Source organism: Suncus etruscus, chromosome 1 (genome assembly GCF_024139225.1).
Source record: "Suncus etruscus isolate mSunEtr1 chromosome 1, mSunEtr1.pri.cur, whole genome shotgun sequence".
Lineage (NCBI taxonomy): Eukaryota > Metazoa > Chordata > Mammalia > Eulipotyphla > Soricidae > Suncus > Suncus etruscus.
In genome coordinates this window covers 198442553-198465131 of record NC_064848.1, presented here as the reverse complement: position 1 = coordinate 198465131, position 22579 = coordinate 198442553, and the positions used below count along the sequence as shown (strand labels likewise).

The 22579-nt window shown below is 47.0% G+C and overlaps 1 protein-coding gene across 1 annotated transcript in view; it reads left to right on the top strand.

Annotated features, from left to right (window-relative positions):
• Nucleotides 1-2512: 2512 nt before the first annotated feature.
• WIPI1 (WD repeat domain, phosphoinositide interacting 1) overlaps nucleotides 2513-22579 on the top strand; it is a 40313-nt gene continuing 20246 nt past the window's right edge. The window contains exons 1-3 of the mRNA XM_049779907.1: nucleotides 2513-2643; nucleotides 9465-9547; nucleotides 13047-13216. Of these exons, the coding sequence (XP_049635864.1) occupies nucleotides 2561-2643; nucleotides 9465-9547; nucleotides 13047-13216 (336 nt within the window). The 5' untranslated portion in view covers nucleotides 2513-2560. The remainder of the gene's footprint in view (nucleotides 2644-9464; nucleotides 9548-13046; nucleotides 13217-22579) is intronic.

Here is a 22579-nt window from a genome sequence, read left to right as displayed (position 1 = left end):
TGTGTCAGACTTGGGGATCACATGCCATATGGTCCCCCAACTAAACCAACAAGTGGTAACACCTCATATTTATACAATGCTACATGTCATATATATTGGGGTACCAAATACTGTGGGGTGCTAGGACTTGAACTCAGGGACTAATATATCCAAGGCAAGTGCTCTACTTTTGGGCCACATTCCTGCCCAGCTCCTAGAAAACTTGAAATGACGTAAAGGGCTCTATATTACATATAGAGTTCAAATCTGTAGCTTAATGACCTTTTTATACTTAGCACTGTTCCATGTTATTTGGGTGTAAATTGACTGACGTGTTAATTATTGCTATAATGAGCTTCATATCATTATATCTTCATGTATCAAATCAACTGGTGGTATATCTCACAATTACACAATGTTACATGTCAAATAGGACAAGAAAAAAATATTAATTAGGGGACAGAGCGCTAGTACAGCAGTAAGGTGTTTTTGCCTTGCACATGGCCAACACAGGACAGACCCGGTTCAAATTCTAACATTCCATATGGTCAGTCTCTCGAGCCTGCCAGAAGCGACTTTTGAGTGCAGAGCTAGGAGTAACCCCTGATTGTCGCCAGGTGTGACCCCCCCCAAAAAATTTTTTTTAATTAATACAAAGGAAAAATCTAACTTGATTTTGCCCTAGTCGTTCTGGCCTTTCGACCACCCCAAAGTCTAGTATCAGACATCCCTTTCTCATAAAAATTTCACACCGGTCTAGGCTTGTCTTCTTTCTAATCTATTCTGCACACCCTGGCTGAGTTTATCTGCCTTCCACACTGCTTTTATCATCAAACCCGCCTGCTCAAAAATGAACTTGAGCTGCCAACTCTACCCCATTAAGTCTAAACTTTAGATAATAACAGCTTAAACTTTAAAAACCACATTGGCCTTTCATGTAATTCTCCCCAAACCTAGCTCTAAAAGTCAGATTCTTGGTTTTCTATGTAGGCTAGAAAGGGCTACAGCATTTGGTTATGTCCAGAGGTGGGAGAAGAAAGCACATCTGATTTGAAAGGTGACAAAGATGAAGCATATAACATAGCTGAACTTTACCTGAATAAAATAACATCTGTGAGTCTATGAGCAGAACTATTTTTACCTGACTTGGGGGAAGAGAATAAGAGAGTTGAGAGAAGAAACTGTTATATTTGCATTTCAGAAAACCCAAACCAGAAATCCAACCAGAAAAGCTCACACGAAATGATAGTACTTTTCTTCCATTCTGGGTCCAAATTTAACTAGGTTGCTTTGTCATAAAGCAAGGAAATGGAAACTGTACCAAGTTGAAAGGCTGTGGCAAACCAATAATTAAAATATCACTGCATCTCAAAATGTAAAGAAAGGTATGCGTTAAAAATTTGTCAGAAATTGTATAAGGACCACCCTAGCTGAGCTATTGATTCAAAAACTGTGTTGATGATTTACATGGAAGCAACTTATTCACTTGGGGAAGCGAGATTTTGTCAGAATTCATTTTGAGTGAAGTGGCTTTATGAGCTGTCTTGTGTTTTTCATAAGAGGATAATCATCACGTCGATAAACCATCATATACATGATTTTCCCTTCTAGTTGCAGCTGCAGTTCAGAATAGAGCCTTTGAGTGTATGTGTCTTGAAGTGCAACAAATTAATATTCGGCTACATGGTATATTATTACTTTTGACAGATGGCTTTTTTCCAGTTGGCTGCTTTTGAAAATCAAGCATAAACATAAATAAAGATAAATAAACTTTCCTTGCAGCCTTTTATAAGACAAGGAGACAATACACATCCTTTGGCATGCAGTAAGAGCTCTTAATGGCCTGCAAGATATAATGGGTTAAAAAAAAAAAAAAAAAAAACTTCCTTGTCTGGGCCTTAGCACCCCCATTTTTCAAAATTGTCTCCTAGGAGCTTTTAGGGTGGGGCTTTGGCGTCTTAACGCTCCCTTCGGAACTCTATAAATTGATTAAAGGAACGCGTGGGCCTGCCCCCTTGCAGGCCAGAGGCAAACCTGCAGGTCAGGTCTGGGCCCTTGCTGCTGCACTCTTGCTCCCCCCTGCAGGGCCAGTCTGGCAATGAAAACACCACCACGTGGCCCGCAGCCAGTGCGTCAAGCCCCTTCGGCCAATGATGAGGCGCGTTCGTGAGCTGGAGGCGGGCTCACGGCAGCGAGGTCCCGCCCCTGAACGTTCCCCATTGGCTTAGAGGATACCCGAGTCTGACTCAGGATAGGCGGCCGCAGAGACCCCCGCCCTCGCAGCAGGGAAGTCGCGAAAGCCACCGAGGGGCGTCGCTAGACGCGGAAAAGGGTGGGGCTTAGCTGGAACAGGGCGGGGACAGAGAGCCGAGGAGGTCAATGATAGGCTGTGGTGGGGAGCCCCGCCCTCTCGGCAAGGAAGTCCAAAGGGGCGTGGGGCGGAGATGGGCGTGGTTATGGGCGTGGCTTCTCGGGACTGGGCGTGGCGGAGAGGCTTGGGGGGCCGGCGGGCTGCTGAGCTGGCTGGCTGTCCCCGGGCTCCGAGCTCGCTCCGGCTTTCCCGGCTGGAGCCCCCCCCCAGATGGAGGCTGAGGCCGCGGACGGGCCTCCGGGCGCGGCGGCGGACACGGAGCTCAGTTGCTTCTCTTTCAACCAAGATTGCACGTAAGCCGGGGAGTTTTGGGGTGGGGGAGTTGAACCCCAAGGCGTGGCTGCTCCCGGGGTGTTGTGTTGCGTTGCGTTGCGTTGTCCCCGGGAGGCGGGAGGGAGGCGCGGGCCTAGGTCCCTAGGGAGGTGTCTGGGATCTTGGATCTGGGGGGGAGAGCCTCCCCTTCCCATCCCTGTCTTTTGCAGGGAGGGGGGCTCTGCGCGCACCCCCAAAACCCCAGGAGGGTGCAGGGAAGCGGGAGGATTGGGGGGCCTGAAGAATTTAGGGAAGGGAGCTTGGAGTTGGACCCCCCCCCCCAAAAACGGACGATCTGGAAACTGTGGCTCCATGGCAAGACAAAGGCGATGGGAGGGAAGTGGCTTACAGGCCCAGGGGTGCAGTGGCATGGGGAGGGGAAATCGGGGTTCAGGAGTTGGGGAGCGCAGCGGGCAAAAACTTTCCCAGGCGTCCGGGGGGGGGGGCCCTTCCCGGAGCATCTCAACGTGGCATCTGGGCCGGGCCTCGCACAAAGAGGAACCGACGTTCTCGGCCCGGCCAGCCCCTGGGCCGGCCCAGACAGAGCCTGCCTGAGCAGTCAGTCCTCCTGCATCTCCTCGGGTCACTCCAGAAAGGGAGAAAACTTCTGCACCCCGAAACCCACCACCACCACCAAACCCTTCCCCAAAAGTTCTTTGCCAATTCTGGAGTCGGTTCTAAAGCTGCAGCTTGCCAGCCCTGGGCTGTTGTTTTGATTTGTAAATGCTTCCTCTTGAGGTCAGTGTTTGGACCTGGGCCCAGAGTGTGAATTCAGACATCTCGAAGTTTTGGGGGGCCCCTCCCACAGAAGCCCCAGGAACTGATTGTTTCCTTCTCCCGGTTCCCAGCGCCAAGGGGTGTATATGAGTGACAACCCCCTAACCCCCATCCCCAGAGCATCAGGTAGTGATGCTGGCAAACCCCCCCCCCCCCAACTTCCTGCTGTACCAGTTTCAGGGTTGTGCGCCTTGTTTGGAATCCAGGACTACGCAGGCTTGTACTTTTGGCTGCCGCCGCTGGGCTATGCTAATATTGAATCTTCAGTAGTGTAATTAAGGCCCTTCTTGTCCCACAAGCGACTCTGCCTTCCAGTCCCATTGTGTTTACAGTTTAAAAACACCCCAGGGCCAGACAATATGCCTTTGTTTGGGGGAGAAAAAAAAACAACAACCCTGTAACCCCAAAGTTGGACAGCTTGATTAGAGTAACTTTGAGTAACTCTTCCTCAACCTCAGTAAGAAATGTTACAACACCCCCCCCAGTACTTATATGCAAAAAATATATATATAATATCTCCAACAAGCTCCCCACAAATGATTACCTTTATAATATTCCCCCCACCACTTTCCCTCCCTTCCAAAGCTGACTGTGACTCAAAGAGCTGTTTTCAGTAACTTGAGATTTGACTCTTACCAAAAAAAAGGATGAGTTAGATAAAACTCTGCATTTTGTAAGAAATATTTGCATAAAAAGGTTTTGTAAGAAGAGGAAGGCTGTTGAAATGCCTGCATATTTTCCTTTCCCATTCAATACAACTGGCTGCAGTTGGAAAAAGGAGGGAACTTAGTTTTCTTTGTTGTAAATGTTAGAAGGAAATATTCAGTAGTGTTCAGTAAATGTTCCGAATTCAGCTTTTGTAGTGATGCAGCTTGGATTTTATATTTTTCTTCTTCTTCGAGTGAGGTTAATTTTACTCTAGTTAAGTTCCAGTCTCCCATATATTCTGGATAAGAAAGTTATTTGAAGGCCAGAGCGATAATACGGCAGGTGGGGCGCTTGCCAGGCAAAGGGCTGACCCAACCAAGTTCAATCCCTGGAATCCCAGATGGTCTCCTGATCTCTAAACACAGAACCAGAAGCAAACCCTGAGCACCAGTCAGGTATGACTGACAAAAGGAAACAAAACAAAAAGAAATTTAGTTATTAGAGAAACAGATACGGAATGATCTCCCTTTTATGTGGTATATGAAGAAACATAGTAAGGAAATAGCATATACCCAAAGGAAATAGAAACTGAGAACTGATTATTAAGAGGAAACACTACGGTAGGAGATCTTGGGGGTGGGAGTTTGAACAGAAGTTGGGGAGACACAGGTGGGGAGAAGCTGACACTTGGTAGAGGGTGGGATGTTGGAATAATTAAATGCACGAAACCCTACCATGATAAATATTGTAAATCACAGTGCCTAAAATTAAAATACATATATATATATATATATATTTTTTTTTAAAGAAGTTATTTTCAAATCCATGGGGTGCTTAGAAAGCTCATTTCCTCTGTCCTCCTGGTGCTAGCTGTTTTCTTGGATACTGGCTCGCTGGGGCAGTGCTGTCTCACCTATAAATAAAAGGATTTGTCACGGTCAGTTGCTTGGAGCTACCGAGGGAATGACTCTGGGTTTTAAAATAAGTCAAGCCCCTCACCCAGTACATTTTGGAGTATCCTGATATCTTTTTCTGGAACTGTCACCTGTGTTTGGAAGCCAGTATTTCTAGAGAAGCGGCTTAAAGACGCCTAACTTTGGCCAGTCTCCATTCCTCATGCATCATGCCCAGTACTGGGCACGGTTCCCTCGTAGGCCAGGGAATGTCTTTTAGTTTAGTTTAGTTTTGTTTTGGATGACACACATGATGCTCAGGGGTTTTTCCTGACTCTGCACTCTGAAATCACTCCTGGCAGGCCTGGGAGATCCTATGGGATGCCAGGGATTGACCCCAGGTCAGCCACATGCAAGGCAAATACCCTTCTCACTGTGTTGTCACTCCAGCCTCCTCAAACTCTGTTCCTGTGAGAGATGGTGAGGATGTTGGTTTATTGTTTGTTTGTGTTGTTGTTGTTGTTGTTATTATTTTGTTTCTTTTTCCTGCAAAAAGGCCCAGGGATCAAGTAAGGCATTAGCTGAAGTTCTTGATCCACTCATTGGTGGCCACTGATGAATGAATCATTTAAAACACTAGCATGGCCCCTACCCTACTATCAATAAAAGAATTCTGTTCTCGAAGCCAGGCTAGGGTTGGAAAATTAATTAAATGACTCTTTCCAGAGACTGGAGAAATAATACAGCTGGTAGGGCACTTGCCTGGCATGTGGACTGACTCAGGTTCTATCCACAACATCCCATAGGGTTGGTTCCCCCGAGCACCTCCCAGAATGACTCCAGAGCAATTTCTGAGCAAAGCCAGGAGTAACCTCTGAGCATCATCTTCAGGTGTGGCTCCAAAGTCCAACTCAGTAAATAAACGACTCTTTCCATTCCTATCATAAGACTCGAGTTATAAGTCTCATCTGTCTCCCCACTGACCTTTATTTTTAGTTTAGTTTAGTCCGTTTTTGTTATATTGGTTTTTTGGGCCAGACCTGGTGGTGCTCAGGAGTTTCTCCTGGCTCTTTGCTCAGAAATAGCTCCTGGGGGAGCAGAGCAGTGGCATAAGTGGTAGGGCATTTACCTTGCACACAGCTAACCTAGGGTGGACCGCAGTTCGATCCCCTGGAGTCCCATATGGTTCCCCCAAGCCAGGAGGGATTTCTGAGTGCCACCAGGTGTGCCCCCGCCCCCCCAAAAAAAAGAAAGAAAAGAAAAGAAATTGCTTCTATCAGTCTCAAGGGACCATATGGGATGCCAGGGATCGAACTCTGGTCATCCCAGGTCTGCCATATGCAAGGCAAACGCTGTTGCTGTGCTGTCACTCTGGCAGCTAGTTTAGTTTAATTTAGTTTACTTTACTTTACGGGTCACACCTGGTAGTGCTCAGGGAGGGGTGGCGAACAAGTTCGACACAAAAAACCAAAATTTTAAACTGTGAGAGTCAGAGAGCCACACCACGCAGTGACCTGCCAAAACAGGCAAACACTCACACAAAAGCATATCATTTTAACAATAATCTATTAAACACATATTGCATTTTGCCATTTTGTTTTTTTTTTGTTTTGTTTTGTTTTTTGGGCCACACCCATTTGACGCTCAGGGGTTACTCCTGGCTATGCGCTCAGAAATCGCTTCTGGCTTGGGGGGACCATATGGGACGCCGGGGGATCCAACCGCGGTCCTTCCTACACTAGCGCTTGCAAGGCAGACACCTTACCTCTAGCACCACTTTCCCGGCCATTTTGAGTGAGGGTAAAAATCCTGCAGTGGTGGTGAGGGTGTGCTGCATCCTCCACACTAAGAACTAACAGCAAGATGTGACCCAACATGTGACACACGGGTCCCCCGCTCGCTGGCCCGTGCAGTTGTTTCTGAGGGATGGGAGATGGGATGACTGCAGCCTGGGGGTGGAACTCTGCGCTCAGAGATCTCTCTTCAGAGGTCCCTCCTCAGAAGCAGCTGAACAAAAATTCAAACTTGGCAAAGAGCCACAGTATACAAAATAATGATAAGAGGCAAAGAGCCGCATACATTTTGGCCGGGAGCAGCATGCGGCTTTCTCACCACGTGTTCTCCACCCCTGTGCTAAGGGGTCATTTCTAGCTCTATGCTCAGAAATCACTGCTGGCAGGCTGGTGGGGGGAGACCTTATGGGATATTGGGTATCTAACCCAGGTTGGCTGTTTGCAAGGCAAATACCCTACCCACTATGCCATCACTCAGGCCCCAAGATCTTCTTTGCAAGTCTTAGAAACGCGTTGTGTCTGCTGTGCAGAATGTTCAGGCAGTAACCATGCCCAGGTGTCTGACAACCTGGACACAGTAGAAGCCAAACCTCACCTCTCAGGCCCCAGCTGCCTCCAGCAAATGTCTAGCAAACACCAGTAGCCTTCAGCACATGGGAGTGTACCAGGCCAGTTGCAGAATTTTACAGTTTCCTGTCCCCATGTCCCCTGGGGAAGAACAGATGTTTGGACTTGGAAAAACATTCCCGAGGGAACTCTGCCACTATCACTCTTCTGTGTCTGAGTGACACAAGCCCTCTGGCTGTCCAGTTCAGTAGTGCCTAGTGGCTTATTTTAGCCAGTCTCTCCCAGTTGGGGATGAACCTCACCTGTCGTCCTTTGGATTTCACTGAGGCAGGCCTCATTTTGAGGTTTGCTCACTTGCAGGTCCCTTTTTGCTTTGGCACCTCCAGCCTCACAGGTGCAGAGAGCTGGCATGCAAGTAGGGACTGCCACTGCATAAAACAGTCTCTCACCTTTATATCTTGAAGTCCGGGAGGCCTGAATTGTCTTACTCACTGATGGCATCAGTTGGTTGAAAAGGGGCAATTTTGGAAAACAGGATGTATTTGGAGCCTTCTCTGTCCTAGAGAGACTTATGGCTTTGGTGCTGTTGGTTGTGACATCACCTTAGTGGCTCATAGGCTAACGAGGGAGGCACAGAGAAGACATGACCTTTGAAAAGGGAAAATTTGGGGACGAGTAGTAGTGGGATGGCGTTTGCTTTGCACGCAGTTGACCCACGACAGATTTGGATTTGATTCCTGGCATCCCATATGGTCCCCCGTGTCTGCCAGGAGTGATTTATGAGCTCAGAGCCAGGAGTAACCCCTGAGAGTCACTGGGTCTGGCCCCAAAACCAAAATAATTAAATAAAATAAAATAAAGGGACCATTTGGGGCCAGAGTGATAACACAGTGGGTAGGACTTTTTGCAAGCGCCTACCTGGATTCAATCCCTGCCATCCCATATGGTCACCAAGCCTGCCAGGAGCAATTTCTGAGCATAGAGCCAGTAGTAACCCCTGAGTGCTGCTGGGTGTGACCAAAAAAAAAAAAAAAAAAAGGTGAATGGGAGAATGGAGGAATTTAAGTAAATGAGAAAGTAGGTTGGGAGGGCAGGAGTCAACCAGACTTGACCTCCAAATGACCAATCTAGGGCCAGAGTGATAGTACAGTGGGTAAGGCACTTGCCTTGCATGCGGCCAATCTGGGATCAATCCTCAGCATCCCCTCTTGTCCCCTGAGACTGCCAGTAATGATTTCCGAGTGCAGAGCCAGGAATAAACCCTGAGTACCTCCTTGTGACCCCAAAACCAAAACCAAACCAAATGACCTGGCTTGCTCTGCCCTCCTGTAGAACATGCACAACTTTCAAATAAGTCGTCTAATGTCCACCCAAGGATACTGTTTCTGCTATGAAGCAGGGGAGTTATTTTCATGGAAAGTGCCAGAAGTAATCATCTCCATCACTCTAGCCATATGAAATGCTCATGATGTCTGTGAACTTATTTTCCTTTTTTCCTTTTTTTTATTTTTTGCTTTTGGGCCACACCCTGTGGCACCCAGGGGTTATTCCTGACTCTGCACTCAGAAATTGCTCTTGGCAGGCTTGGAGGAACTATATGAGATGCTGGGAATGCAGGTCGGCTGCATGCAAGGCAAACACCCTACCTGATGTACTATAGTTCCAGCCCCTTATTTTGCTTTTTAAGCAAGAAACAAAGGAAAATAAAAAGAGCTCTTGGTAAAATCCTTCTCACCAACCAGAAAACACTCCCAACAAATGACTGGGTTGGGTGCTCATGGCGTGGTGATGAATATTCTGAAACTTTCTGTCCCCCTCATTCACCCTTCTTTTCTCTGCCCAGATGGGCAAGCATCTGGCAGGTTGGGTATTTGGGGGGAAAAAAAAACCCTCTCTGACCCTTGATTTTGTATGCCCAGTCTAGTCCCTTCCTTTGTCCTCGACACTGCACCTGACAAGGCCTGTTTCATCACACAGAAAATCCTCAGACCTCAAAGTGCCTGAAAATGCAGAAGATCTGAATTGGGGTTGTGCTGGGGACAAGCACATCCATTTTGAGGCACTCTTGAGCTTGGGGTCCAACCCATTCTCTTCCTCACTCTGTTCTTCTCTCCTCTCCCACAGATCCCTGGCCATTGGAACCAAAGCTGGTTATAAGCTGTTTTCTTTGAGTTCTGTGGAGCAGTTGGACCAAGTTCATGGAAGCAGTAAGTGTGCGTGAGGCCTGGAGATACAAATTCTACCCCTAGACTTGAATCTCTGCTCCCTTGATCTGTGGGCCTTTCCTGTTCTTTCTTTTTTTCTTTTTTTCATTTGTTTGTTTGTTTTTGGACTACACTCAGTGATGCTCAGGGGTTACTCCTGGCTCTGCACTCAGAAATTGCTCCTGGCTTGGGGGACCATATGGGACGCCTGGGATCAAATCACAATCCATCCTAGGTCAGCTGCATGCAAGGCAAATGCCCTACCACTGCGCCATTTTCCGGCCCCTCTTTCTTTATTTTTCTGTCTTTCTTGCTTGCTTTTTTCTAAAAGGAAGTTTCTCAGGGCCACAGCCGGTGATGCTCAGGGGTAACTCCTGCCTCTGCCCTCAAGAATTACTCCTGGCTGTGCTCAGGAGATCTGGGATACCCAGGATTGAACCAGGGTTGGCTGTGAGCAAGGCCAGTTCCCTACCCATTGTACTGTACTATCTCTCTGACCCTGGAGGTCACCTTTTATATTCAGATAGAAATCTTAGCCTCCACTGGCTTTAAAAACATCTACCAGGAAGCACTTAGTAAGATTTGGTGAGAGCTCAGGGAACATTTCCTCCTCCTTCTTCTTCATCTTCCTCCTCCTCCTCCTCTTCCTTCTTTTTCTCCTCCTTTTTCAACAAACCTTGCAGTGCTCTGGCATTACTCCTGACTCTGAGCTCAGTAATAACTCCTGGCAGGTTCAGGGAACCCTATGGGATACCAGGAATTGAACCCATGTCCAAGACAAACACCCTCTCCACTCTACTATCACTCTTTCCCTGAATGTTTTCTTTTTCTTTTTGGTTTTTTGGGCCACACCCGGCAGTGCTCAGGGGTTTCTCCTGGCTGTCTGCTCAGAAATAGCTCCTGGCAGGCACAGGGGACCATATGGGACACCGGGATTCGAACCAACCACCTTTGGTCCTGGATCAACTGCTTGCAAGGCAAACGCCGCTGTGCTATCTCTCCGGGCCCTGAATGTTTTCTTAAATCAAGAAATTCTTAGTTTGTAACCATGAAGTAGGCTCTTCATATACTTAGATGCTTAGTCACCGGTTTGGTATTTATTTGTTCCCTGGACGCTGCTAGGGCTTGAACCCAGGACCTCACACATACCAAGCAAGAGTTTTCTAGCTGAGGCACTTATCAGCAGCTTTTATTGTAAAGGCAAAAGGTCACAGATGAGTTTAGTGGGGTATTGTTTGTTTTTGATATTAGATAGGCACACTACAGACTTTTGGGTTATATGCAGTCACAGAAGGGTTGGGCATATGGTCCCATTCACTCACTGGTTTCTAACCATTTCACACCTGCCTTTCAGCATTAATCCTGCACTCTGACTACTGAAAAAAACCACACCTGGGGAAGCTTATCCGGTGAATATTTTAAAAATTCAGCTTCAGGGCCAGATAAATAGCATGGTGGTAGGGTGTTTGCCTTGCATGCAGAAACATGGTGGTTCGAATTCCGACATTCCATATGGTTCCCCGAGCCTTCCAGGAGCAATTTCTGTTTTTGGGCCACACCCGGCAGTGCTCAGGGGTTACTCCTGACTATCTGCTCAGAAATAGTTCCTGGCAGACACAGGGGACCATATGGGACACAGGGATTCAAACCAACCACCTTAGGTCCTGGATAGGCTGCTTGCAAGGCAAATGCCACTGTGCTATCTCTCTGGCCCCTCGCCAGGAGCAAATTTCTGAGCATAGAGCCAGGAGTAACCCCTGAGCGCTGCTGGGTGTGACCCAAAAACAAAACAAAAAAACAAACAAAAAAAATTCAGCTTCAGGGCCAGAGAGAGCAGAAAGAGCAGGCTCTGCTTCGAGGTTACTCCTGAGTCTGCACTTGCTCAGGGGATCATATGGGAAGCCGGGGATCTAATCCGCATAGGCCTTATGCAAGGAAAACACTCTCCACTGTTCTATCGCTCCAGCCCTGAGCAGGGTATGCTTTGAGCGCAGACTTGGCCTGCTCTGTCGGGAGCAGCCCACATGCCCACCAGCTCCAAAGTGGGAGCTCTCCCCATGGGGTGCAGCCAGCAAGTCAGTCATATCACTCTGACTTTCTCAGGGAATAAGATAAGAACTGAGCCATTCCAATGGCGAAGACCACACAGTCTGTGAATTTTCTGGAAAGGAATCAATTGGGCCCATAACTCAACAGAGGTGGGTTTTTTTTTTTCTTCTTTTTTCTTTTCGGTTTTTTCCTTTCATCCTCTTTGTAACTGTCCTGTCTTGCCTGAGTCTATTGTCGGTGTTTCCCTGTGGGACCTGCCAGAGCTCCAGAGAGACACACCCTAGTAGGGAATGTTCTTTAGGAGATGCTGGGGCACCACCTGTGGCTTCAGGAACCTTCTTCTCAAGCTCCAGAGAATTCCCCTGATCAAAACCCTGGGGCCCAGTTGTTGTCAGCAGGAAGGGGATTCCACAGACAGAGAGCACTGCCATATGAGAAGAGGGACAAACTTGATTGTAATAGACCCCACCAGGCTGTCACCCCACCTTTAGGGTGGGCCTGTAATTTCTCCATACCCCAAGTTCTTCACCAGGGAATGCTGGAATGAAGTAGCCTTTAGTATAATTGGGGTTTAGGGGCCCTTTTAGTTTACTTAAAGAGGTAGATTTGTTGTTTGTTTTTTGGCCACACCAGCTTAAGGCTGGTTTCTCCTGGTTCTGCACTCAGGAATCACTCCTGGCTGTCTTGGGAGACCATATGGGGTGTTGAGAACCAAACTCAGGTCGGTCAAGTACAAGGCAGACGCCCTCCCCACTGTACTATATCTATCTCTCCAGCCACAGGGTATATTTTTTGTGTGTGTTTTTGGTTTATTATTTTTTTGGGGGGGGATCACACCCAGTGATACTCAGTGGTTACTCCTGGCTATGCGCTCAGAAATCGCTCCTGGCTTGGGGGACCATATGGGATGCTGGGGGATCGAACTACAGTTCGTCCTAAACTAGCGTGGGCAAGGCAGATGCCTTACTGCTTGTGTCACCCACCGCTCTGGCCCCTTTTGTGTTTTTAACTTGAGGGTCACACCAAACGGTGCTCAATGGGCTCCTAGCACAGTGCTTAGGGGTCGCTATCTTGGTGCTTGGGAGACCAGGAGGTGCTGGGAAGAGAACCCGAGATTCCTACATACAAAATTGTAGACTTGGGGGAGAGGTGTGGGAGTTGAGGGTTGCTTCATTTTTTTAATTTGTTTTCTGAAAAGAAGATAGTAGGTGAAACAAGTTTGGGATCATCTATTTGAAGGCACACCCTGGAACTCCACCTCTCTGGTCCCTATGACATCCAGAAGGGTTTGGGGGTGAGGAGGACTATGGGGCTTCTGCTGAGATCAGAGCTCAAGTGGGTGCTAAATTCCCAGCCACACCCTGCTTGCCACTGAGCCATGCTGAGTATAGTGGGAGGCTGGGGCCCAGTGACTTCACTGACCTCCCTCACCCCCCCTGTTCTGCACCCCCAGATGAGACCCCAGATGTATACATTGTGGAGCGCCTCTTCTCCAGCAGCCTGGTGGTGGTGGTGAGCCACACAAAGCCTCGGCAGATGAACGTCTACCACTTCAAGAAAGGCACCGAGATCTGTAATTACAGCTATTCCAGCAACATCCTGTCCATCAGGCTCAACCGCCAGGTACAGGCCACCGCTGGAGCCACTGCGAGCTTCCTGGGTCATGACTAGGGGATTCTGAATTTCCTCCCAGGGTTGAGAGGACTTTGCAAAGCATGGTCGGCCCTCCTGGGTTTCTTACTGGCACTAATGGTGTGAGCCCTTAGCCATTGGGCCTGGCAGCTCTAGAACTTTCCTGATCCCACAATACCTCTCTCTCTCTCTCCGTCTGGTCTTTGTCTTTGTTTCTTTTATTTTTTTAACTTTATTTATTTATTGGTTGATCGATTGGTTTGGGGGCCACACTCAGCGGCACTCAGGTTACTCCTGGCTCTGCACTCAGAAATCACTCCTGACAGGTTCGAGGAACCAGATGGGACACCGGGAATCGAACCGGGTTTGTCCTAGGTTGGCCGCATGCAAGGCAAATGCCCTACTGCTGTGCTATCTCTCCGGCCCATGTGTCCTTGTTTTTTTTTTTTTTTCACCCTTTGTTGTGTTTCTTTGGTTCAAGGAAGATTGATGCTTATCTCAAAGATCTCAGTTGCCTCTTTACAAACATAAGTGCTTAGGGCATGATCCTTGTCCCTTCTACTGATCATGCTTGAAATCTCATGTGGGCAGAGGTCTATTTTTATCAGGCCCTGGAAGATCTGATGGAAAGATGGTGCAGTGCCAAGAGCGGCTCCTTAGTCTATATCTTGGCAGCCGACGGAATAAACAGATTCCTTATAAGACCTCGCACACATCTCATCCACTCCAGGGTTCCAAGAAAGGCAGGTGTCACTGTGTTCTTGGGGAACAGTGTTTTGGAGGGGCATACCCGGAAATGCTCAAGGATTACTCTTGGATCTGTGCTCAGGAATCACCCCTAGCAGGCTTAGGACCATATGGGATGCAGGGGATCATATCTGGTCAGCAGCATGCAAGGCCTTACCACTGTGCTATCCCTCTGGCCGCTGCTTTCCTTTTTATTCCTACCTGAATTAAGTGCTAGTTCATGGGTTATTCTTTTTTCCCCTTTTGGGAAATGAGACAAGGTACTTTTAGAAGTTAAAAGAAGAGAGAAGAAATTGTTTCCTTTTATTTTTTCTTTTTTGGAGGGGAGGTTGGGGCCACACCTGGGGGGGAGGGGGCTTAAAGGTTACTCCTGGCTCTGCACTCAGAAATCGCTTCTGGCAAGCTTAGGGTGCCATATGGGGTTCTGAGAATTAAACCTGGGTCCATTCCTAGTTGGCTGCTTACAAGGCAAATGCCCTGATGCTGTGCTGTCGCTCAGTCCCAATTAATTCTTTGATTTTATTATTTTCAAGAGGGTCATGTCTGGCTGTGCTCAGAGTGGTGGAGAATGGTGAGGGCAGTTGAGGGCCCCTCCCAGTGCCTAGGAAAACTCTCAGGACTTTGCAGGCGCTAGTCAAGTTCTCTGTCAAGGAGATGTCTGGGCGGGTCAGCTCTTGAGTCCACTTAAGACTCCTGTGTAGAAGAAAATCACCGGAGAAATTGCCCTGAGGAAAAGGAATCAAGGAAAAAATTATGCCCAGAAGCTTGCCTAGAGGGAGGGCAAGCAGGCCTGTGAGTTTTTGAAGCACTTTAGGCCTTTATGTGCAATGTTTTAGTGCTTAGGCTTTTAAAAAGTATACTTCTTGATTCTCTCTGAAATTTTTTTTAGGGAGTGCATTAAAATTTTGTGGTCTAACTCTTAGCTTTGCTCATGATAGCAGCCACTCCGTGGGGGGGTCTGATGTCCTTTTGGGGTGTTAAATTACCCTTTTTAATGGTCCAAGCCAATGCTTTGTTTTGTTTTTGTTTGTTTGTTTGTTTGTTTGTTTGTTTTTTGTGGCCACATCCAGCGAAACTCAGGGAGTACTCCTGGCTCTGTGCTCAGAAATTGCTCCTGCCAGGCTCAGGGACCATATGGGATGCCGGGGATCAAATCCAGGTCTGTCCCTGGTCAGCCACAGGCAAGGCAAGCGCCCTACCACTGTGCTGTCGCTCCAGCTATCACTCAAGAAGGTATCTCTTAGTGTTGAGTCGCATAGTTGCTCTTGTCCTTGCTCCGGGATGTTTTCTGTGGCAGATGAGTCAGGAAAGGGCGGTTCCATTGTCCCAGTGGGTTAACCTTTAGCTAGCTCCCCACTTCCCCTACCAATATAATAATGATTAACTTTAGGCTTCTCACGTCCCTCATTTCCGGTTGCACATCTGTGTACCAGAAATTGGCCAAGCTCGGGAATCCTGAGCTAGCAAGCCCTCCCCCTGGTGTTTGCTGCTCCCAGCCAAATGTCTAGTGGGAAATGTTTAGGGTCTGCTTTGTGTTTGTGTTTTGGCTTAGTCTCTGCTCTGTGGGGGAGGGGGGGTCTGCTTTGACCATGTTCTGGCGCCTCTTCCAGAATAGGAGGAGACAAAGGATGCTTCTGGACCCTCCTGGTCCTCAGGTCTTCATAACTTGGTTCCTTTTAGGAAAACAAAGAAAAACACAAAAGAAAAACAAACCAAAGACCTGAGCACAGTGGGTAGAGCATTTGCCTTGCATGCTGCTGACTTGGGTTTGATCCTAGTATCCCATATGGTCCCCTGAGTCTGCCAGAAATAGTTCCTTAGCATATAGCCAGGAGTAACCTCTGAGTACTGCTGGGTGTGGTCCAAAAACAAAAACAAAAATTAAAACAAACCCCCCAAAAATAAAAGCCAACAACATCAAAAAAAAATGTAGGAAAACTGAAAGATGTGTAAGCAGGGAACTAGGCCGAAGGGAAATGACTGTTTTCCTCTAGATACTTACGGAAAGGGGGCCTGGGATGTAACTCATCAATCACAGGAGGAAGCTCACATCCTTGCTTATGTGAGGTCCTCAATTCCAATGCCATCCTTGCCACAAACTGATCAATAAGTAGGAAGAGGGGCTGAATTTCAGCCTAGCTGGCCCCCAGAACACCTGCCAGGATGACTCTGGTGGCCCCCAAGCACTGTGAGGATTGTGCTGCTGGCCTTCTCACCTCAGCACTCCAGTAGCACATCATAGGTCCTAGGACTGACCACGACAGCCCAGTTGGCCAAGTATCTCCAGAGTGGCCCTAGAACTCTGCATGAAAAACAACCCACCCAAACTTATATCCATATACACTAAACATAAACAAGATAACTAGCAATAGTGACTTTCATTTTTCAGGGGCTCTTATTCTCCTTAGTGCTTAAATTAAGCAAAATACAGTCAGGAAATGCAGAGAGGAGTCAGACGGAACCACATAACCCCACTTTCCAGCTCTCTGCATTTCTAAGGGTGCTTGTTGTCCTCCACACACAGGCCGATCACATCAGGCTCCTGAAGCTAAACCTGCCCATTGGATACTTTCGGCCAGATAGGCCCTAGGATCTTCTATAATTTGGCAGGAGAAATTATTGATGTGGGCCGGAGCAGTATGCAAGTGGTAAGGCATCTGCCTTGCACGCACTAGCCTAGGACGGACCTCAATTAGATCCCCCGGCGTCCCATATGGTCCCCTGAGCCAGGAGCGATTTCTGAGCATATAGCCAGGAGTAGCCCCTGAGCGATACTGGGTGTGGCCCAAAATCAACAAAAATAAAATAAAATAAATGATGTATCCCTAGAACATTGGGTAGCGCCCATCTGGGAACGAGCCAGAGTGAAGGTCAGCCTTGAGGTCTGATGTTCGGTCCAGGAAGTCATTCTCACATGACCTGGAAGGCACTTCTGGCCCCTCTGGAATTCAATCATGTGACCTGGAGAACAGACAGTTCTGGACCCTCCTAAAAGTCACTCTTCCTGGAGCCCAGGTGCTTCCGCCTCTGCCTCTGCTATGTTTTTGTTTATCTCTGATGTCATTTCTTTCCTGGGGAGGCCCCACTCGGGGGTGGGAGGGATGAGGGCTAATCTGATAATTTAGGAGACCAGAGAGCAAATGGGGCTATTACTGTCTTTCACCTCATAAATACAACTAATGGCTCTATTTCATCATCATCATCCATTACATTCTCTTTTCCCAGTAATACTGGTATCGTTGTTTTGGGTTTTTTGTTTGGGTTTTGGGTTTTGGGCCACACCTGGTGATGAACACTCAGAAATCGTTGGCTATGTGCTCAGAAATCGCTTCTGACTTGGGGACCATATGGGATACTGGGGATCGAACTAAAGTCAGTCCTGGATTGGCCACATGCAAGGCAAATGCCCTACCGCTGTGCTATTGCTCTGGCCCCTCTGGTTTTGTTTTTGAAGCTTCGCCCGATTTTCTTTCTTTGCAAGAAAAACTGTAACCACTGGGCAGTGGAATATGGGAGAACTGAGAAGGGAGGCAGCTGAGGTCAAGTAAGCCTGAGATGAGTGTGGTTTCCCTCTCAAGGAGAAGATGAGGGCCAGCAACTCTAGGGGGGGAGAGTGTGGGCTGAATGGGGTCACATGGCCGAAGTACAAGAGCCTGGAGACATAAACCAGGTAGCTCAGAACCATCCATACCACAGGAGGTACTGGCGAAGGCAAGAGGCTGGTCTGGGCTCTCTATAAGCATCTGTGTGTCACAGAGGGTTACTATTATGGGTTGTCAGTTTGAGATCCTCCTCAGCACTAGGCCCAGTGGCCAAAGAACCTAAAATAAGATGGAAACAAAAAAAAAAAAAAAAAAAAGATGGAAACCAGTGCTTTCTTTTAATTTTCTCACTTCGTGAAAGGCGCCCTCCAACCTGTCACACCTCTGCGGTGGCTTTTCCTTCAGAACAGAAATATCCACTTTGCTGGAGAGCGTATAAAGTCCAAGGTCGCAGGTGAAAGTGCACATTGGTGGGAATGTTCTGGAAAATTCTCCGGAGGTTACTTAAGAAGTTGAAGATCAGGTTCAGAGAGATTGATACCACAGTGGGCCAGGCATTTGCCTTGCATGTGGACCTGGCTTTGATCCTTAGCTCTGCATACAGTTCTCTGATCCCTGTCAGATCTGACCCCTGAGCACAGAGCCAGGAGTAAGCCTTAGGCACTGCCAGGTGTGGTCCTACCCTCTTTTGCCCTCCCCCCCCCAAAAAAAAGGTAGCTGAAGGAGTCAGCCATCTCACTTTTGAAGATCTAGTGAAAGAATATTAAAATATGAACATAAAAAGTCAGATTCTACTACAATGTTTATTTTTTTGTTTGTTTTTGTTTTGGGGGCCACACCCGTTTGATGCTCAGGGTTTACTCCTGGCTAAGCGCTCAGAAATTGCCCCTGGCTTGGGGGGACTATATGGGACGCTGAGGGGATCGAACCATGGTCCTTTCTTGGCTAGCTCTTGCAAGGCAGACACCTTACCTCTAGCGCCACCTCGCCGGCCCCGATGTTTATTACAGAGCCATTTACAACAGCTAAAATAGGGAAACAATCACAGTACCCATTTTCTGATAAGCAATTAACTAAATTAAAGAAGATGTGATCTGTTTAACCAAAGAAACACTATTTAGTGTTTATACTCAGAAAAACTAGTTCCCTTTAAAAAAAAAAAAAAGATAAAAATTTAGGGGAGGGCCAGAGAGATAGCATGGAGGTAAGGCATTTGCCTTTCATGCAGGAGGTCATCGGTTCGAATCCCGGCGTCCCATATGGTCCCCTGTGCCTGCCAGGAGCAATTTCTGAGCCTGGAGCCAGGAATAACCCCTGAGCACTGCCGGGTGTGACCCAAAAACCACCAAAAAAAAAAAAATTTAGGGGAGATGCCAGGGGAGCAGCACAGAGGGCAGGGCTTTTGCCTTGCACACAACCAACCCAGGTTCAATCCAAGCCATCCCATTTGATTCCCCGAGTACTTCCAGAAATGACCCTTGCCTGAGCACAGAGCCACAAGTAACCCCTGAACACCACTAGACATGGCCCACCCACCCCCAACAATTTCAAGGGAACCAAAAAGGAAAATTGACATTATAACAAAATAGAAGCAATTTGAGGAAATGTGGGACAAAATCTGTTAAAAAGAAAAAGAGAAGAGAGTTTTTCACCTACGTGTGCAATGAATGAAGTTGGTGATGAACAAACAAAACAAAATCAAGTTAAAACAGGAGCGAGAGAGAACTCAGCAGCCTGGGGCACACGCTTCACATATAGGAGGCCAGGATTCCCATCCTGGCACCATCTAGTCCCCCAGCACCAGCAAATGTGATCCCCGAGTTCAGAGCCAGGGGTCTCCCTTATGCACTGCCGGGTGTGGCTCTAAAACAAGCAATCAGAAATTAGACAAACCAAGGGACATTGATCAGAGAACTGAGGTTACCCAAGGATGTGTACAGGGTGGCGAAGGGGAGTGAAGGATGGTCGGGGTTGCAGGAAAGGAAAGAGACTTATTTGCTCACCTTCTATAGAAATCAGGGTCCACAAAATCAGATAAATGCTTGGCATTTTACTGAATTGTGTAAAACCTACCGTATTTTTCATACTATAAGACGCACTTTTTTCCCCCAAAAAAGATGGGGAGAAATGTTTGTGCATCTTATGGAGCAAATGCCGCCTGGAGCCGAAGCCTGAGTGCAGGGGAGGAGAAACTACTAACCACTTGACCTCTGCAGTGTGACGCTCCCTTTATTGTGCATATTTGTATATGCCCCATTTATTGCATACCATATAGGATAAGCAATCCTATATGCTTAATAGGTTAACGCACTTTCACCATCACATATTAAGACTATTTGATCGCTGCTGCGACTTTTTTTTTCTATATTAACTAGAAAGTATTTTATAAAACTTTGGGGGCTTTTTTGATGTAAAAAAAAAAAGGTGGATTAAAACAACACTGAAGAAACAGAACTGCTACAACCACAAAGAAAGACTTCATCATAAGCTCCATTCCTTGAGCTGCACAGTCACCAAGATCTCTAGATACAGAGGTCTGATTTCACCATCCATGACGAAGCAGAAGTCTTCCATACGCTACGAAAGCACCGAGGCGAGAGCAAATGATCATGCAAGGAGTCTATAGTTAATCCCATGACAAGTACACTTCAGGGGGGAGAAACCCTGTATCTCCTAGAACAAGGGAATTCCCTCTATAATATCCCCAATAGTTACTATTCCTATGCAGGGGGAAAAAGAAAAGGAAAAAAAAAAAGCACAAAACAATCATTTTTTCACATATTTATTTATCGATTGATCGACTTTTTTTGACATCTTTATATTAGTGTTGAGACTGAAGTTGATGTCTCCAATATTATTTTATTTTATTTTATCTTATCTTTCTCTTTCTTTTTGCACTCCGGCATGAGTTGATCTCAGAACTGAGTCTGTTGTGTGGTGCTTGTCTTTATTGCTGTGGTGCTCACTGATTATTTAATTTGATATTTCTCTCTTTTTTTTTTTTTTTTTTTTTTGGTTTTTGGGCCACACCCAGTGGTGCTCAGGGGTTACTCCTGGCTGTCTGCTCAGAAATAGCTCCTGGCAGGCTCGGGGGACCATATGGGACACCAGGATTCGAACCAACCACCTTTGGTTCTGGATCAGCTACTTGCAAGGCAAACGCCGCTGTGCTATCTCTCCAGGCCCAATTTGATTTTTTTTTTTCTGTATTGTGGTGGTATTTTAATTGCCTCTTTCACATCCTCTCTCAAACTGAGGTTGAAATCCTCTGGAAGGACTCGCCTATTTTCAGCATATTTGACTTCTTTCTTTTTTTTTTTTTTTTTTTTCCTCTTATTTTTTACCCCAATCTATTGCTTTTCTTTCCTTCAAACAAAACCACATAACTCGATTTATCTAGCTCGGCTTCTTAAATAGAGGGGGAGACAGGGGAGGGTACCAGGACCAAACAGATATATATGATCACTAATAGTGAGCTGGACAAAGAGGGGACCACCTACTCTAGCAATTCGGTGGGTAATGGTGGGGTAAATGGGTTGCAGAAGGGGAACTGGGATGGGGGTAGGACAAATTTGGTGGTGGGTATTCCCCTGATTCAATGTTGATATGTACCTAAAATACTACTGTGAAAGATATGTAAGCCATTATGATCAAAATAAAAATTAAAAAAAAGCAATATCCCAAAATAAGACACATAAAAAAAAAAAGGTAAATATGTTTAACCAGGTGTTGACTGGTGTATTGTAAATATACTTTAGCCTCGTAGGCTAGTTGTTCCCTGCCGCCATCTCCTGACGGTGTCTCCCGTTGCACCATTTACTTTATTATTATTATTATTATTATTATTAATTATTATTATTATTATTATTTTGGTTTTTGGGCCACACCCAGTAACTCCTGGCTATGCACTCAGAAATTGCTCTTGGCTTGGGGGACCATATAGGGCGCAGGGGGATCAAACCACGGTCCATCCTAGGCCAGTGCTGGCAAGACAGATGCCTTACTGCTCCGCTTCTCCCCACCCCCTGCACCATTTACTTTAGTTTTTTTTTTCTTGTTTTCCTCATCTAAAAACTGTGCATCTTATGGTCAGGTGCACTCTTATAGAGCGAAAAATGTCATAATTTGGGCTGGAGAGATAGCATGGAGGAAGGGCTTTTGCCTTGCTTGCAGAAGGACGGTGGTTCGAATCCCAGCATCCCATATGGTCCCCCAAGTCTGCCAGGAGTGATTTCTGAGCATAGAGCCAGAGTAACCCTGAGTGCTGCCGGGTTTGAGACCCCTCCCCCAAAATGTGGTAATTAAAAATTCTAAGAGATGTGTTTTCTCACCTTCTGCAAATCAGGATCCTCAAAATGATATAAATGCTCCCTGTTTTAAAAAATTCTCCCTATTGCATTTGAGTGAATCAGGTGGAATCTTCTTAGTTGGTTTTTTTTTTTTATTACTATTTTTGGTTTGCTTTTGGTTTTGGATTTTTGGCCACACCCAGAAGCACTCAGGGATTATTCTTAGCTCTGTTATCAGAAATCGCTCAGAAATCGCTACTGGCAGGCTCAGGGTACCACATGGGATGCCAGGGATCAAATCTGGGTCCATTCCCGGTCGGCCATGTGCAAGGCAAATGTCCTACGACTGTGCTATCTGTCCAGCTCCCTGAAACCTTTTTTGAGGTAACTAAAGATTCTAAGGGCTTTTATTCATGCTCCTGTTCATCCTCTGGTTGCTGTCTTTGTTGTAGGTTCCACCACCTGTAGGTACTCAGAAAGTTTTGGGAGGCAGTGCACTGGAGCCCAAGGCTGTTCTGGGGGTCCACACTGCCACCAGTGTGTTTAGGTGTGGGTATCATGTGCTGAGCCACAGCACCCTCTCCCCAGACCCAGTTCTTTGCCTTCTTAGAGACCCTGGGCCTTCTAGGTAGACAAGAATCTCTGCAGAAACCCCCTGAACTTGCTGTCCCAGGCTTTGGTCTTTGGGGCTCCAGAGGAAGAGGGTATGGAGGGGAAACTGGGCCTTATCTTGGCCCTGGGGGTACTTTCCCCTCCAGAGGCAGTTACTAGGGTAC